The sequence below is a fragment of the Erythrolamprus reginae genome, chromosome 2 (genome assembly GCF_031021105.1).
Source record: "Erythrolamprus reginae isolate rEryReg1 chromosome 2, rEryReg1.hap1, whole genome shotgun sequence".
NCBI classification, from domain to species: Eukaryota; Metazoa; Chordata; class Lepidosauria; order Squamata; family Dipsadidae; genus Erythrolamprus; species Erythrolamprus reginae.
Window position 1 is genome coordinate 269,232,812 of NC_091951.1, and position 17,253 is coordinate 269,250,064.

The following is a 17,253-nucleotide window of genomic DNA, read 5'->3' on the forward strand; positions in this document are numbered from 1 at the left end:
CTGGAGAGGTCAATCGTGGATAGTCTAAGGGAAAAATGTTGGGGGTTAGGGGTTGACACAGCTGAGTCCGGTAATGAGTTCCATGCTTCGACAATTCGGTTGCTGAAGTCATATTTTTTACAGTCAAGTTTGGAGCCGTTAATATTAAGTTTGAATCTGTTGCATGCTCTTGTGTTGTTGTGATTGAAGCTGAAGTAGTCAGACAGGTAGAACGTTGCAGCATATGATCTTGTGGGCAATACTTAGATCGTGTTTTAGGTGTCGTAGTTCTAAGCTTTCAAGACCAAGGATTGATAGTCTGCTTTCCTGTGTGTGTGTTTTATATTTTAAAATCAATTTAAAAATTATAAAAAAATAAAAAAGATAGATAGATGATAGATGGATGGATGGATGGATGGATGGATGGATGGATGGAGAGAGAGAGAGATGAGGAACCAACCAATTGCCATGATTCATGACATTCATTGCTCTGTCACTTTCAGCTTATTGAGTTGGAAGATCAAGACAAACATTGCTGAACATTTCAGTCCTTCCAGCTGGTGACCAAGAGAGACCTGTTGAAGACACCTGGACATACTTTCCAAAACTCGTGGTTGGGTTATCCTTCTACCAGCTATGGAGATTTGCCTCTGGCCGAATGAGTTACTAAGGTCTATTTCCTTCAGCAACAAGTGTGGTGTGTGGAAAACATCGCCACAAAAAATCGGGATCGGAGGACAGAGAGAAAATGAAAAGAAGGAGGATTATTCCAATGCTCTCTCCGTCACCATCTCTCTCGTTTCACTCTGAAGAAACAACGAGGATAACGCCTGACTGAGAGGAACTGGCCGAGAGCCAGTTTCGCGTCGTCTGTTCTGTCCTGCCCTGTCCAATCCAGCCCCGGGAGGAGCGCGCATTGGCTGGCGAGGGGGCAGCCTCTCGGCAGGTGGCTTCGGCGGGGAGATCTGAGGCAGGGCGGGCCCAGAGAGCCCTCCCCTTCGGCTGACGATCGGCTCGGGGGCTATAATAGGGTCGGGGGGGCCTTGGAGGAAAGAGTCGCCGGGGTCTCTCCGAGGCGCGAACTAACTTCGCTCGGGTGAAATCGGGTCCGTCGGCTTCTGGGTACCATGCAGTCTTGCGTCCAGTGGTGGGGGAGGCTGGTGGGTCGGGGGGCCAATCTGCACGGGCACCATGGCAGCGCCTGGGGAGGCAAGAAGCCGCCAGGCCGATGGGGACGCCGGGAGCAGCTGAGGCTGGCTGGGGTGAGAAGGAGCAGCAGCAACCCCGGAGCGAGAGCCGCCGCCGCCTCTTCCAGGCACATCGAGAAACTCCTGGGCAGCCACGATGACTTTTCCGAGAGGCACATCGGTCCAGGGGACAAAGAGAAGCAAGAGATGCTGCAGACCGTGGGTCTGCCGGTGAGGAAGCGCCACTTGAGCTTTCTTTCTTTCTTTCTTTCTTTCTTTCTTTCTTTCTTTCTTTCTTTCTTTCTTTTTCCTGTCTTCTCACTCCCTTCTTCCTTCCTTTGTCTCTCCTTCCTTCCTATCTATCTTCTTTCCTTCCTTCATGTCTTTTCTTTTGCTCTCCCTCCCTTTTTTCTTCCTTCCTATCTTCTTTCTTCTTTCCTTCCTTCCTTTCTTTTCTTTCGCTCTTCCTCTTTCCTTCCTTCCTTTCTTCCTTTCTTTCCCCCTTCCTTCCTTCCTATCTTCTTTCCTTCCTTCCTTCCTTTTCTTTTGCTCTCCCTCCCTCTTCCTTCCTTCCTTCCTTCCTATCATCTTTCTTCTTTCCTTCCTTCCTTTCTTTTCTTTCTCTCTTCCTCTTTCCTTCCTTCCTTCCTTTCTTTCTTTCCCCCTTCCTTCCTTCCTTCCTTCCTATCTTCTTTCCTTCCTTCCTTTTCTTTTGCTCTCCCTCCCTCTTCCTTCCTTCCTTCCTTCCTATCTTCTTTCTTCTTTCCTTCCTTCCTTTATTTTCTTTTGCTCTTCCTTTCTTTCCTTCTTTCCTTCCTTCCTTCTTTTCTTTCTTTTCTTTCCTTACTTCCTTTCTTTTCTTTTGCGCTCCCTTTTTTCTTTCTTTTTTTGTTTTGCTCTTCCTTCCTTCCTTCCTTCCTTCTCTCCCTCCCCCCCATAGTTTCCCTAACATTCCCCCTTCATCAGCACCTGCTTTGCTTTGTCTTTACATCCTTCTCCCTCCGAGGCACAACCCTCCATCATTTTCTACCATGTCACATCCACTAATCTCCATTCCAGAGGGAGACAAGGAGGAAGAATGGGGATTGAATTTCACAAAATCCCTTTTTGTTAGTGGAGAGGTTTGATGAACATTTCTCAAACCTCTTTTATGGTCCTTTACCATGCCTCACTTTAGCCTCTTTCCCTGTGAATCTGTCAAGAAGTGGAGGTCTAAACTTGATTCTTATGATGCTTTGATATATCCCTTGTATTTTTAGACCATTGATGAGTTGATCAATAGAACAATTCCTGCTAATATCCGCTTGCAACGGCCTCTGAAGATGGATGACCATATATGTAAGTGGCCTTTTCACACAATTGCTATTTTATTTATTTATTTTATTTTGTCAAGTATGTATTGGTAATATACGTAGATATAACACTGTTTATATACAAGAGATGGGTACTAATAAGAGGGAAACATTATAACAGGGAAAGTAGGCACACTGGTACACTTATGGTTATGTGCCATCAAATCAGTGTTGACTCTTAGCAACCACATGGATGCTATAAACATCCAAATTAAAATCTCCTCCCCCCTGCATGTAATCTACAGTAATTAGCCACTAAAGTTTATAGGAAAATTACATTATCTCATCTATATTAGTTGCAGTTTAATGTTCATAGCAAGATCCGATTGTGATTTCAGAACTTCCAATAAAAATATACAAAGGCATTAAGTTAGTCTTCAACGTTCTTATAATTATATCTAAATACAGTATCGTGGAGATATTTATTGCTTCTAATCTACGGAAAATTTTATTTAGGAAAGCAGAGGAAGAAGTAAAATGTGAGAGCTTTTAAAAAAGATTTAAAAGAAACTATGAAAGAACTATAACGTAGCCAAGTGTGGATTAAGTATTTCGGAAATATATTTCTGAAATGAATTAATCTTCCTTGTACAGTATTGTTACTTGAGTCACTTTTGGGCTCTAGGCATAGGTTTATTGTTATATGCATTCAGGATTGCCAGGTAGGAGGATAATATTTTAAATATATGTTGTTTAAAAATAGCCACACAAAAGACACTGCCACTGTTGGGAGTTTGGATTTGAATATCTTATCTTGAATATTGTATCTATTTCTGGTGTTATTGCAAATACTAGCAACATTTAACCACAAAAGCTGCCTATATCCTACCTATCCAATTAATACTTGGAACATAGCCAGGAAATCACAAAACTATAGTTTAGTCTGGGAAATGAGAAAAGAGCAAACCCTTTCTATATAGTTACAACCCCCTTTTATAAAATTAGAGAGAAAACTGCTTGAGGGAATCTTTATATTTTGGCTGCCTACAAACAATTCCAAAAATATAACTTATAAATATAAGTTATATTTCAGAACATCTTACTTCACTAAGTACAGAATACTTTTTCAAAACAATTAGAATACTTTTGATTGGAATGGAATTCATTTATACACAAATTAATTTCTATGGAGAAGAAGAGAAAAAGTTGGAAAAACAATATTAACTCTTATTTGCATAATGTAAAATGGTCTCTTAACAAATTTTTTTTTTCCTGGCACTTTATAGCATAAATTGATAAATTGAAGTTGTAGACAATAAATACAATTGTACTGTGGCTTTTAGATACCCAGAAGACTACTGTATTTCATGCAGCATGACTTGCTGGGAGTTTATTTTTGATAATATTTTGGTATGTAACATAAAAGGGATTTTTAAGTCTCTTGTTCTGCTTTTGATGTGGCTCATCAGCAATTTGAGGATAAACTTTAGGCCCGGCAGCTTTTGTCAAGTTCCTGGCTAGTTCAATCTGGTTCCTTTTGATGACATCACAGAACAGAAGCTGCAGCCAGAATGAAAGAGCCAGAGAGGTGATACAATCAAAAGGGAAACACAAAGTAAAGAATCCATGTGTGATGAAAAAGTACTGTATTGCCTAGTAAATTTGCATCTTTATTCCAATGAAGCTTTTTTTAAAATAAGCTACCTTTCTTTTTGTGACTGAATAATCAGTAATCTCTGAAAGTATGTTTGGAATCTTCAAAACAAGGAAAAACTGAATGTTAATATTTAAAGGAATATGGCTAAATGACTTTCAAGAGAAACATTATTTAATGAATTCATAAAATACCTGCAACGTTAGATCTTCCATATCAAGGCAGAAATCCAGACATTTACTAGATGGGCAGTAAAGAGATACAAATAATAATCATCACCACCATCATCATCATCATAAAATGTTGTTGCCAGTTAGTGATCAAATGAATTTATGCTGACCAGATACAGTAGGAATAATATAATATTGAGGGTATTTAGATACCTCTTTCTAGCATAAAATATAGCCATTTCTATCAAATGGGGGAGGGTACACATGTCCAGTGAGCTATGAAGAAGTAGGAATTCCAAGATTTAATGTTATTTTTTTTAAAGTGAAGAATTAATATAGCTTGCTACTAGTAAAGAAGTCAAGGAGGAATATTATGGTTCGTGATAAATAATGTATGACTTAGTATAACATGGGTGTGGTCTTCAAGAAGATTTGATGTATTTTATATATTTATAATATTTCTAAACCATCTTTAAAACCAAATTTCTTTAAGTCCTAAGCTAGACTTCCATATTATTAGCGAACAATATTTGATCTCCTGAGATACCATTGGTACCCGCTAAGTTAACCTTGTTAAGCTGTTGGCATCTATTTGCAAGAACATCCTTAGTGCTTTCTGAGCTTCGTTGTTTTCTTGTAGACATTTCATTACTGAACTAGGTAATATCATCAGTGCTGTAGATCAAGGACCTCATAGTTCTATTGGTATTTCACTAAATATGCTGAGTATCTAAATGTGTGCATTTCCAGAGTATAAATTAAAGCCCTTCATGGCATCGGACCAGAATATCTCCAGGACCGCCTTCTGCCGCATGAATCCAAGCGACCGGTTAGGTCCCACAGAGTTGGCCTTCTCCGGGTCCTGTCGACTAAACAATGTTGTCTGGCGGGACCCAGGGGAAGAGCCTTCTCTGTGGTGGCTCCGACCCTCTGGAACTAGCTCCCCCCAGAGATTAGGATTGCTCCCACCCTCCTTGCCTTTCATAAACTCCTTAAAACCCACCTCTGCCGTCAGGCATGGGGAAATTGAAACATCTCCCCCTTGCCCATGTAATTTGGTGTATGATTGATTGTGTGCTTGTTTTTTATGTATTGAGGTTTCTTTTGTGGACTTTTTAACCTAAAACTGTAATTTAGATTGCTAAATATTAGATTTGTTACTATGTACTGTTTTTACCATTGTTGTGAGCCACCCCGAGTCTGCGGAGAGGGGCGGCATATAAATCCAATAAATCTAATCTAATAAATGAAGCACAACTATCACTTCTTTTTAAAAAAAAATATATTTTAAGTTGTGAAAAGCTTCCATTTTTTAGTTTCAGTTCTGGTCATTCTGTTTACATTGCACATTTCTTTCTTCCTTAACTGAACCATACAACCAATACTGATAAATATTTAAATCCACTGTATTTCAATATTACCCAAAAGGGACTTCTTTTGTCTATGCTTCAGCATTATTTAATCCCAAGCCTGGGTCTTCTGTAATGCTTAATATAGCTAGAGAACCAACCTGCATTTTAGTCTCTGCAGGCCAAGGTTAAATGAGTCTATATCAAATTAGTAACACTAAACATAATGTAGTTTCTTTGGCGTTTTATAAAATGAACCCAGTGGTGAGATTATCTGTTAGGGAAGATTAGCCATTTTTTGCTTCCTTTATTTGCAATTTTCAGAGTTCACATATTCTATCTGGGTCAACTGGTCAGTTCTATGAAATTAACTATGTTCTGCAACAGGTGGTGGTCTCATCAGGGATCCCAGGATATGAAAGAAAAATTGGGAGTTTTGGTAGGCATCCCTTTTTAATGAAGCAATAGAATCAACACCATTGTCTCTTTCCAACCACATTGCTCATTTGTATGGCAGTTTTCTTAGGATGGGGGTTACTTTGGCATTTAAATAATGCCAAGTAATAAATAATACTGAATTTTTCAATAAATCTATCTTGTGGGTTATGTCACTGAACATGGTGTCCTTATATCAGCTATCCCTGAGTCAGACTGATGAGAATAATGTATTGTAGAATGGTTTCCATTTCATTTTCTACCTCTGATTAGATATTCTGGTCACTCAAATTCAGCTTAAGCCTGTGATAGCAAACCTGTGGCATGTGTGCCACAGGTGGCACACAGAGCCATATCTGCTGACATGCAAGCTGTTGCCCTAGCGTGCTGGCCAGCTGATTTTTTGGCTTGCATGGAAGCTCTGGGAGGATGTTTTCGGTTTCTGAGGGACCTCCAGTAGGGTTAGCTGGGCATATTTGCCCTCCCGTCTCCAAGAAAGCTTCTGGAGCCTGGGGAGGGCCAAAAACGGGCCTCTTAGGCCTAACGGAATTTAGGAAACAGGTGAGGCAGGGTCTTATATGCATATGGGGGGGCGCATGGGAGGTCATATGTGCATGTGCAAGGGGGTGTGGCACATGGGGGGATTGAATCATGAGCGTGGACACTCATGCGCAATAGCGCTTTCAGCACCTGAGGAAATAAAGGTTTGCCATCACTGGCCTAGGCCCAGAGGCTGCTCATAGACAAACTACTTTTTATTTATAACATACTCTGTAGGTTTTGTGTAGCAGCCCAAAAGATCCATTAGACCGATGGGCCAATCTTTCACAAAGCATTCTACATAACCACAACATAACCACATATAGCATTCTATATAACTGCTATATAACCACAATTCATTTGAATTTAGATATTATCACTTCAGGGTAATTTTACAGGTCATTGTATTTAATATAAGTTAAATGCTTGGATTATAATGTAGTGTAGGCTGAATCCTAGACCTCACTTATAGATGTTAGGCTGTTTCATAACTGCATTTTAACTTTGTCTTAAGCTTTATTTTGTTTATCAACTACTAACATAGATTAATGACTAAATATATCCACAGAACACTCTATTTGCACTGATCTGCCAGTTAATTAAATTGAAAAAAAGATGAAATTGGTTGAAAAAAAACTAGCATACACTTTCACCATATTTATTAAAAAATTTAGTATATTGATGGAGTTATGTTCTATTATGTCTGTAAAACCAAGAGTTGTGTATTTAGAACATTAACTTCTGTTGAATATTTTGTGGCTTCGGCAAAGCTTGTCAGCAGATTCCAGTTTTCTTTTAAAGTTGCATAGGAACCGTGCTTACTGAGTAATTGGGCCAGATTGTGGTCATATTACTTATTTTCATGGAAGCAGGATGGTGGGTTTTATGTCTATAATACTTTATTCATCTGAGCTGCATGGTAGTACCCAGAATGAGAAATTATAATTTAAATTGATTACAGGGAGACCCTGGTTACCAATAACAATTGTGATCAGAACTGCTATTGCTAAGCAATTGATAGTAAAGCACAACAACCATGCTGCTTAGTGACCTCAATTTATGGCAATCCCAGTTGCTGTCATTAAATGAGGACAATGTGCTTGGCTAAGCCAGTGGAAGGAGTCAAACAGGGAATTCGCCTGGAATCTCTACATTGGCATAAAATAGCAAAATCTGACACAGGCACACACCATGTTGTGGAACATAGTCAAATCTAGCCCTGGTGCAAACTGATACCCTGAGAAGACTCCCAGGTTTGAACAATAAAATGACTAATTAAAATTTTCATGATTGTTCATGCCTGATACCTGCAGGCTATTAAATGAGGTGTTCACATGGCCGTGACTTTCAACATCCTGCTAACTTCTCCATTTACATTATTTATGGGAAGCCAGCAAGGAGTGCCAAAAATCACAATCATATCATGGCAGGGATATTGTGATGATCAGAAATCAGAGGACTCATTGTAAGTAGCCCTCGTTCAACACAACTGGAAATTCAATGGTCAAGAACTACCTGTACAATAGATTTTTTCCCTAAGAATTGTTATGAAATATCTCCAACGTCTATGAGACATATGGTTAAAAAATGTCACCATTTAACAGTTTTATTCTTTTAAAGGAAAGTTATTATCTATTAATGCTTAGTTATTAATATTTATAAACTGGCTGCCAATGCTAATGTGTTTTTAAAACTACTCGTATTTTTCAGACTGTAAGACATTTTTATGTTTCCCAAAAAGGAGTGAAAATGTCCATGCGTCTTATAAACTGAATATTGCTGAAGCCCTGCCCACCCGCTGGCAGGTTTTTTGCCTCTACACGCCAAGGGTTTTTGTTTTTTTGGCCTTTTTCAGCCCACTTTGGGGGCTTTTTTCAACCCATTGTTGAGGGGGTTTTGCCCCTTTTGAGGCTTCTTTGGCCCATTTTTGAGGCTCTTTCTGGTCAATTTTTGAGGCTTTTTTCAGCCCATCTGTGAGGCTTTTTATATCTTGTTTTTGAGACTTTTTGGTCCATTTGTTGGCCTTTCTTGGCCCATTTGTTTTGGCTTTTTGGACCGTTTGTTCCCAAAGAAAGGGCCAAAAAAAGCCTCAAAGCAGCCCCTCAAAAATCGGCCACAAAACCCAAAAAATTGGCTGAAAAAAAAGCCTCAAAAATGGGCCCCAAAATCCCCAAAGAAATCCTTGAAATTGGGCAGAAAAAAGGCTGGAAAAGACCTTTTAAAAGGCCCCAAAATGCGGCTCACTGAGACATTGCTGCTTCCTCAGGTCATGTGATCAAAATTTGGACACTTGTCATATTTATGACAGTTGCAGTCTTCCGGTACCATGTGAACATATTTTGTGAATTTTTGACCAGCAAAGGGGAAGCAGATTCACTTAATCACCATGTTAGTAAATTAACAACTGCGGTGATTCATTTAAAAACTGCGGCAAGAAAAATGGGGCCAAATTAATTTAATAACTATCTTGCTTAGCAACAGAAATTTTGGACTCAATTGTGGTTGAGCCTAATTTTTGATTGGGAATACTACCTGTATTCCCTTTTTCTCTCTCTCATTTTCAATTCTGATAGCGCAGTGCCAAAGATCAATGAGCAAAGTTAAGATCATTGCCTCTAATCATGTTATGCAATTCCTTCGGCTCATAATAATCAAGGTCAAAACAGGCGTTTATTAATCCAAGTGAATTCTTAGCTGAAGTTGCTGAATAAATACTTAACTAATTCCAAAATAGTCGGTTTACTACAGTACATTTTGTCTTCATTGCAGGAAGAAATGGGCTGAGTCAGGTGGCTAATGGCCAAGTATTTCATAATATGTGTTTACACTCCTTTGGATTCAGTACATTGTTTATAGCTTTCTGCAAGTTGAGGCATAAAGACCAATGTCTGCTCTATGATATGATAAATACAGTAACACCAACAAAGGTATCTTAAAACTTCAGTTGAAGTTCCTATTAAATCAATCCGAAATATTATCTGAAACTAGTGCCCTAAAATTGGGAGATTTTATGTTATGGGCAGAATATTCACATAATCCATTTAGCATGTCCTATCTTGTCACCTATTTCTGGCCAACAGACCTGTAGCACTGGCTGATACATCACCAGAACTTCTTAAGTTATTTTCTTAGCTGCTGATATCTAAATTGCTTTGCAAATTAGATTTATTTAATAATTAAAGAGTTCTAAAGGCTGCACATTACAGACTATGAATGCAAAGCACACGTTTCTTGTTAAAATGTTTGAAGTTGTAAAAATCTCTTCACTTTTCAGTTTTTTCTGTCTATTTTTTTTTCTTTTCAAGATGTGCCTTTCTTGTTTCTTATATCTGAAATGTATAGTTTTCGAAAATGAACTCTATCTCAATAGGTCCCAAGGGAAACTTTTGCCCTCTGTATCTCAGCCTTGTTTTGTTCCTAGCTTGTTATTTATTGCATTATTATTTGATAAGACTTAATATAAATGGTGTGGACCAACCAGTATTTTAACCTCTGTGGGCTAATAGTTTTGTGTGTGTATGAGAGAGAGAGAAAGCACACCTGTGCCTTTGATTCTATCTTGATTCATTGAGTCCGTACAGCTTTTTTGGTAAGATTTTTCAAAATTGGTTTGCCATTGACCATTTCTTATTGCTAAATAGAGAAATTTACCCAGTCACCTAGCTGCTTTTGTGCTTAAGGCAAGACTAGAATGCAGAATCTCCTGGTGTCTAACTTTTAGCCACTACTGTGAAATGATTCTTAGAAGTAAATGATCTTGGATCGAATTAATAGCACTAAACATTACCTACACCACTTTCGTTCATGTAATATATAATGAAGCTAGTGCTCAGGTTATCCATTATGGCTCATTGACCATTTGTTGCTTCATTCATTTATTTCTAACTTTCAGAGTTCATTCATTTCAACTGGGTCAGTTGGTCAGTAGTATGAAAATCGCATTCTGTATGTAACTGAAGGTGGTCTCATTAGAGATTCTTTGATAGCTTGAAGGAGAGAGCTGGAAGTTTTTCTAGTCAATTCTCTAATGAAGCAGTGGAATCTAAACCAGTGTGTTATAGAAATTGTATGTCTTTGATAATACATTTCCTAGGATGGAGGATAGTTCAGCATCTTAAATATGTAAACCAGAATTTCCTACTACTGTATTCCAAATCATGAGGAAGGGACATAAACCAAAGGAAGATTACCGGTATATGGTCTGCTATTTTATATGTCTTTCACAGCATAGAGGTTTAGTATTATGAATATAAATAAGTTACTATATTCACACATTTACAAAACAGTACATCCATCTTGTGAATTATGTTACTGAACATATAGTACATCCAGATATCCCTGGGTCAGACTGATGAGAATTATGCACTGCAAAATGGTTGAGAAAGACCACAATTAGAAAAATTCTGGCATATTAATGGACTCATGTTTCTTTATGTCTATTACACCAAGAGTTGTAGATTAAGAACACTCGCCTCTGTTGAATGCTTATGTAATTTTAGCAAAGCTAATCAGCAGATTCTAGCTTTCTTTGAAGATTGCATGGGAACTGTGCCTACTGCATGATTGGGCTGGATTGCCGTCTTTATTGCTTGCTTTCGTGGATTGAATGGAAGTTTTCAGGTCTATTAAAAATCCAAGCTGCATTCTAGGATCCAAAAGGAGAAATTCTACAGGTGGTCCTTGACCTATGACTATTCATTGAGCAACTGTTTGAAATTACAAGAGGGCTGAATGAACGGTAATTACAACCAGTCCCAGAACATGAGCAGTTATTGCAATGTGAGCACTTAGCACTTGGTTCACACAAATGACCAGTTGCAGCATCCTGTGGTCGCATACTTGCCATTTGCAACCTTCCCTGTTGGCTTCTACAGACTGTCAATCGGGATGCTGGCAGGCAAGTCACTGGGATGAGTCTCCGTGCTCAGTCTTTAAGCAAGGAGGTTGCCTTGCTTAAAGACCAAGGGATTTGCTTAACAATGATAACCTGGCAATGCAGGGGATTTCCACCATTAAGCGAATCAGTCACATTTTACAAATGCATCATTTAGCAACAGAACTTCCTTTCCCAATTGCCATTGTAAGGAACACTTGTAATCCAGTGTTAATTTAGTCTTTTCCATGGAATTATTAGAAATATTTCCAATATGGATGGAACATATGGTAAAAATAAAATTTGTTAATATTTAACAATTCTAGCATTATAAAAAAAGTAATTATTGGCTGCTGACACATGAAAACATACCGAAAATGAATGGTAATTATAATGTGTTTTAGAAATACAGGGGTACCTCTACTTAAGAACTTAATTCGTTCCATGACCAGGTTCTTAAGTAGAAACATTCTTAAGTAGAAGCAATTTTTCCCATAGGAATCAAGGTAAAAGAAAATAATGTGTGTAAACCCATTAGGAAAAAAATAAAAGCTCGGAATTTGGGTGGGGGGAGGAGGAGGAAGAAGAGGAGGAGGACAGTCACTGCCGAAGGAAGAAGGTGAGGTGAGCGCTCCCTTTTGCCTTTCTGTGCCCAGATGCTCTGGGAGGCAACCTTGCACTGAGTGCAAGGGAGTCACCAAGGGCCAGAGAAAGGAAAATGTTCTGTTCGCTCTGGGCTGCCAAAGCCTCTTTAAGTGCCACCGAAAGGCTCAGAAAAGCCCAAGATGGCCGGGATTAAAGGGGGAATGGCAGGAAACTGGCCGGGTCTTCATGCCACTCTCAAATTTCCTCAAATTTTTCCGGGCTCGGGTTCTTAAGTAGAAAATGGTTCTTATCTGGAAAAGTTCTTAAGTAGAGGCGTTCTTAAGTAGAGGTGCCACTGTACTTCAGGTCTTATGAGAAATGGATGGCATCTTTCCAGGGAAAAGTAGCACCTTGTTTCTGGCAGTACCTGAAAGTTAACATTCTACTGAATGTGCAGTATTTTTTTTTCTCCCTCTGACTTCTAATTCCAATAAGCATTGCCAAAAGATCAATGAACTTTGTTCTTGGACCCTAAGATTATTGCCTAGGCTATGATCATGTTATGCAATTCTTTCTGGTAGGAAAAATAAGCAAGGTCAGAACACTCCGATTGTGTGTCCAATTACTCTTGGCCAATAAAACAGGCATGCATTTAGCAAAAGGAATTGCCAGATGGAGTTCCTGTATGATTAGCTAACTATTCCCAGCAAATTGGGCTTGCTGTAGTATGTTTCCTCGGAACAGACGCCCTAGAAAATTAAGAGAAGGAGGCTGAGTCAGGTGGCTTATTGCCAAAGCCTGCCTAAAATTGTTTACTGCATTCTTGGATTTCAAGTTCTCAGTACATTCAGTTCACTGTTTACAGTTTCCTTCAAGTTGATACATAATCAAAGGCCAATATCTGTTTTGTGATATGATAAATATTGCCTACAAAGGGATTTCAAATGTTTTGTACTTTAGCCTAGGCCCATGATGGTAAACCTATGGCACATGTGCCACAGGTGGCACGCAGAGCCATATCTGAGGGCCCGCAAGGTTTCAGGTTTCAAGTTTTATTGGATTTATATGCCGCCCCTCTCCGAAAACTCGTGGCGGCTAACAGCAATCATAGATATATACAATAATAATCCAATACTAAAAGCAAATTAAAACCCCTTAATATAGAAAGCCAAACACACATACAAACATACCATGCATACCATTGTAACGGCCTAGGGGGAGAAGAAATCTTAATTCCCCCATGCCTGGCGGCAGAGGTGGGTTTTAAGTAGTTTACGAAAGGCAAGGAGGGTGGGGGCAATTCTAATCTCTGGGGGGAGTTGGTTCCAGAGGGCCGGGGCCGCCACAGAGAAGGCTCTTCCCCTGGGTCCCGCCAAGCAACATTGTTTAGTTGACGAGACCCGGAGAAGGCCCACTCTGTGGGACCTAACTGGTCGCTGGGATTCGTGTGGCAGAAAGCGGTCCCTGAGGTAATCTGGTCCGGTGCCATGAAGGGCTTTTTAACCAACACTTTGAATTGTGACCGGAAACTGATCGGCAACCAATGCAGACTGCGGAGTGTTGGTGTGACATGGGCATATTTAGAGGAGCCCATGATTGTTCTCGCAGCTGCATTCTGCACGATCTGAAGTTTCCGAACCCTTTTCAAGGTGTTGCCCTATGTCAGCTCCAGTGTGCATGTGTATGCTGGCCAGCTGATTTTCAGCCTTCTGGAGGACGGGGGGAGGCCGTTTTCACCTTCCCCAGGCTTCAGGAAAGCCTCTGGAATCTGGGTGGCAAAAAAATGGCCCCAATGGGCCTACCAGAGGTTTGGATTGTTTTCACCCTCCCCAGGCTTCAAGAAAGACTCCAAAGCCTGGGGAGAATGAAAAACGGCCCAATGGGACTACCTGAAATCCAGAGGCCTCAATGAGGTCTGTGCGCATGCGCGGGAGGAACGCAGGGAGAGTTTATGCGCATTCACAGGGAGAGTGCATTGCATTATGGGTGTAGGCATGCATGTACATGCTCAAACATTGTTTAATGGCCATTTGGAGTTCAAGTGCAACCCAAAAATTATCTGGAACCTCGTCGGTATTATACTGCTGTGCCTCAAGATTCAGTGAACCTTTTTCTTTTGAAACAAAAAGTTAAAATATAATCACCCCTTCTTCCCCCCAAAAAACAATGTTAACTTTTGGGTATAAGAAGGTAAGCTCCATTTTCGATCACAAATGACAAGTTATCTGCTATTGGTTGAGCTGACTAAAGCTGATGAGTCTTAAAGTACAAAACTCTGGAGGCATAAAATTATATTAACTTATTAGCTTAAAAGTAGAAGGAACTGATTAGTTGCATAATTGTTATCTTAAGATATAAATCGTTAGGCAACAGCTGTGTTGTAAAACTGGTACGGAATTAATGTTCTATTAATATGAGTTCAGTAGTACAAAAAGGACAGGAAAGTCCAAAATGATTACCACAAGAAAACACTTAGGATAAAGATTCCAATTGCACACATATCAAAATCATCTTCCAGAACAGAATCAGTGATGCATTGATGGTTTTCTAGTTTGATTAATACTGTACATCGAACTGAATTATTTGCATAGTTCCCATTATACAGCCTATTTGACATTTCTGTGAAGCTATTCTTGCCTGTGTCACTCTTTAGAAATATGTATCATCGTAATTTCAAATAAATTTTCTGCTCACTTTTTTTAAAAAAAAATTCAGTATCTACTACATCTGCCACAAAAATGATACAGTCTTCGAACTATGGATTTCCTCTTGTGGTTTAATCCTTGAAATTTGTGTTGATGGCATGCTAATGATTGATAACCTGAATAGATTCTGCCATTCGGGAGGGGGGGGAATCCTGTCATGTTTGGTAAAATTAATAATAATAATAATTAATAATAATTTATTAGATTTGTATGCCGCTCCTCTCCGAAGACTCGGGGCGGCTCACAACAACGATAAAAAGAATATTATACAGGCACAAATCTAATATTAAAAAAAACTAAAAACCCTATCATAATTAAAAACCAAACAGCACATACATACCAAACATAAATTATAATAAGCCTGGGGGAAAGGTGTCTCAGATCCCCCATGCCTGGCGGTATAAGTGGGTCTTAAGTAGTTTATGGAAGACAAGGAGGGTGGGAGCAGTTCTAATCTCCGGGGGGAGTTGATTCCAGAGGGCCGGGGCCACCACAGAGAAGGCTCTTCCCCTGCGGCCCACCAGACGACATTGTTTAGTCGACGGGACCCGGAGAAGGCCAACTCTTTGGGACCTTATCGGCCGCTGGGATTCGTGCGGTAGCAGGCGGTTCCGGAGGTATTCTGGTCCAATGCCATGTAGGGCTTTAAAGGTCATGACCAACACTTTGAATTGTGACCGGAAACTGATTGGCAGCCAATGCAGGCCACGGAGTGTTGTAGATTACCACCTGGGTTATTTACTGTCTTATGAGGAGGATCTCACTTCCAAATCTTTAGTTTCCATTAACATGTTTATTTCCATCATTGACTAGTACAAGTGTCCTAGGCACAATTTGTGCCATAATTGGACAATAGAAGCACTCCTACTTACTTCTAAACATGTGTATTGGAATGGTCTGGGGTACCCAACGGGTGTGATGAAAAAAATCAAGATGGCAACAGATGGCATTTTGACAGGGGAACCAAAATGTTGGTAGTTTTTCATGTTTGTTGCACAAGTGTGAAAAAATTCAAAAAACCAATTTGAAAAAAAATTGGGGGGAAAAAGGAACTTTGATCATAACATCACAACCACCACCACCTTAATTTTCTTTGCCACACTCTGCAGGTGCCCTGGGAATAATGATGGCAGATAATAATTTTAATAGTTAAAATAAAGACTACACCATTACTAGCCATGATTCATAACAAGATTCATGTCGTATCAGAGCTTCTCATTTATGCTCTTTATAAAAATCTAAATATTGTGGCATCGTTTCTTCACCATCACCACCCACCCCCAAAAAATTCTGGTCATGTTTGTATAGGACAGTTCCTTTAATTCTCCTGAAAGAATGCAGGCATAAATAGGCATTAGGAGCCCAGAGATACTGCTGCAGTGGTCAATGGCCTGCATCAAGGACAAAAAGAATGATGTCCAAATCCACACAAAGAAAGATTTTGTGTTAAAATCCATACTAATTGGGGCTATGTGTTAAGGTTAGCTATGGATAAGTATAAATGTTATTTATTGATTTATCCTACCTTTCATTAGAAGCTTGAGACCACATGCATAGCGTCCTAGAATTTGAATTTCCTTGAGTTTCATCCATTCCTTAATGACTACACCACATGAAATCAATGAAATAAAATCAGTTTACCAATGAAATAAAATTAAATTAATAAAGCATTTTCCCCAAATCACACTTTTTTGTAAATGGATGTGCTGAAAGACTTGTTAATTTTTTGACATAACAAGCTGTGCTATTGGAGGCAATTAAAATCTAGTTCAACCAGCACAGTTTACGAGGTGACTATATACTCTCACCCTAATGTTTTATTTAGTTATTTATTTATTTATTTATTTATTTATTTATTTATTTAGTTAGTTAGTTAGTTAGTTAGTTAGTTAGTTAGTTAGTCCAATACACAATGGGGGTTTTAGTGGGTATATATCTATATACATATAGTAAAATACATGATGAAGGTTATAGAGGAGATACTCATAGTAAAATATATCTAAGAAATAATAGAAAAGAAGATATAGTAATAGAATATATCAATGAAAGAATAGAAGAAGAGATATAGGAATAGAAGAAAGGTATAGGAGTGCAGTCAGGCGGTAGGGAAAGCAAGTAGGATGCTTGGCTGCATAGCTAGAGGTATAACAAGCAGGAAGAGGGAGATTATGATCCCGCTATATAGAATGCTGGTGAGACCACAGTTGGAATACTGTGTTCAGTTCTGGAGACCTCACCTACAAAAAGATATTGACAAAATTGAACGGGTCCAAAGACGGGCTACAAGAATGGTGGAAGGTCTTAAGCATAAAACGTATCAGGAAAGACTTAATGAACTCAATCTGTATAGTCTGGAGGACAGAAGGAAAAGGGGGGACATGATCGAAACATTTAAATATATTAAAGGGTTAAATAAGGTCCAGGAGGGAAGTGTTTTTAAAAGAAAAGTGAACACAAGAACAAGGGGACACAATCTGAAGTTAG

General features: G+C 39.2%; 1 protein-coding gene across 1 annotated transcript in view; it reads left to right on the forward strand.

The window, feature by feature from the left end:
* Positions 1-890: 890 nt before the first annotated feature.
* Positions 891-17,253, forward strand: part of GLDC (glycine decarboxylase) — a 54,331-nt gene continuing 37,968 nt past the window's right edge. Inside the window, exons 1-2 of the mRNA XM_070742572.1 lie at positions 891-1,397; positions 2,426-2,504. Of these exons, the coding sequence (XP_070598673.1) occupies positions 1,107-1,397; positions 2,426-2,504 (370 nt within the window). The 5' untranslated portion in view covers positions 891-1,106. The remainder of the gene's footprint in view (positions 1,398-2,425; positions 2,505-17,253) is intronic.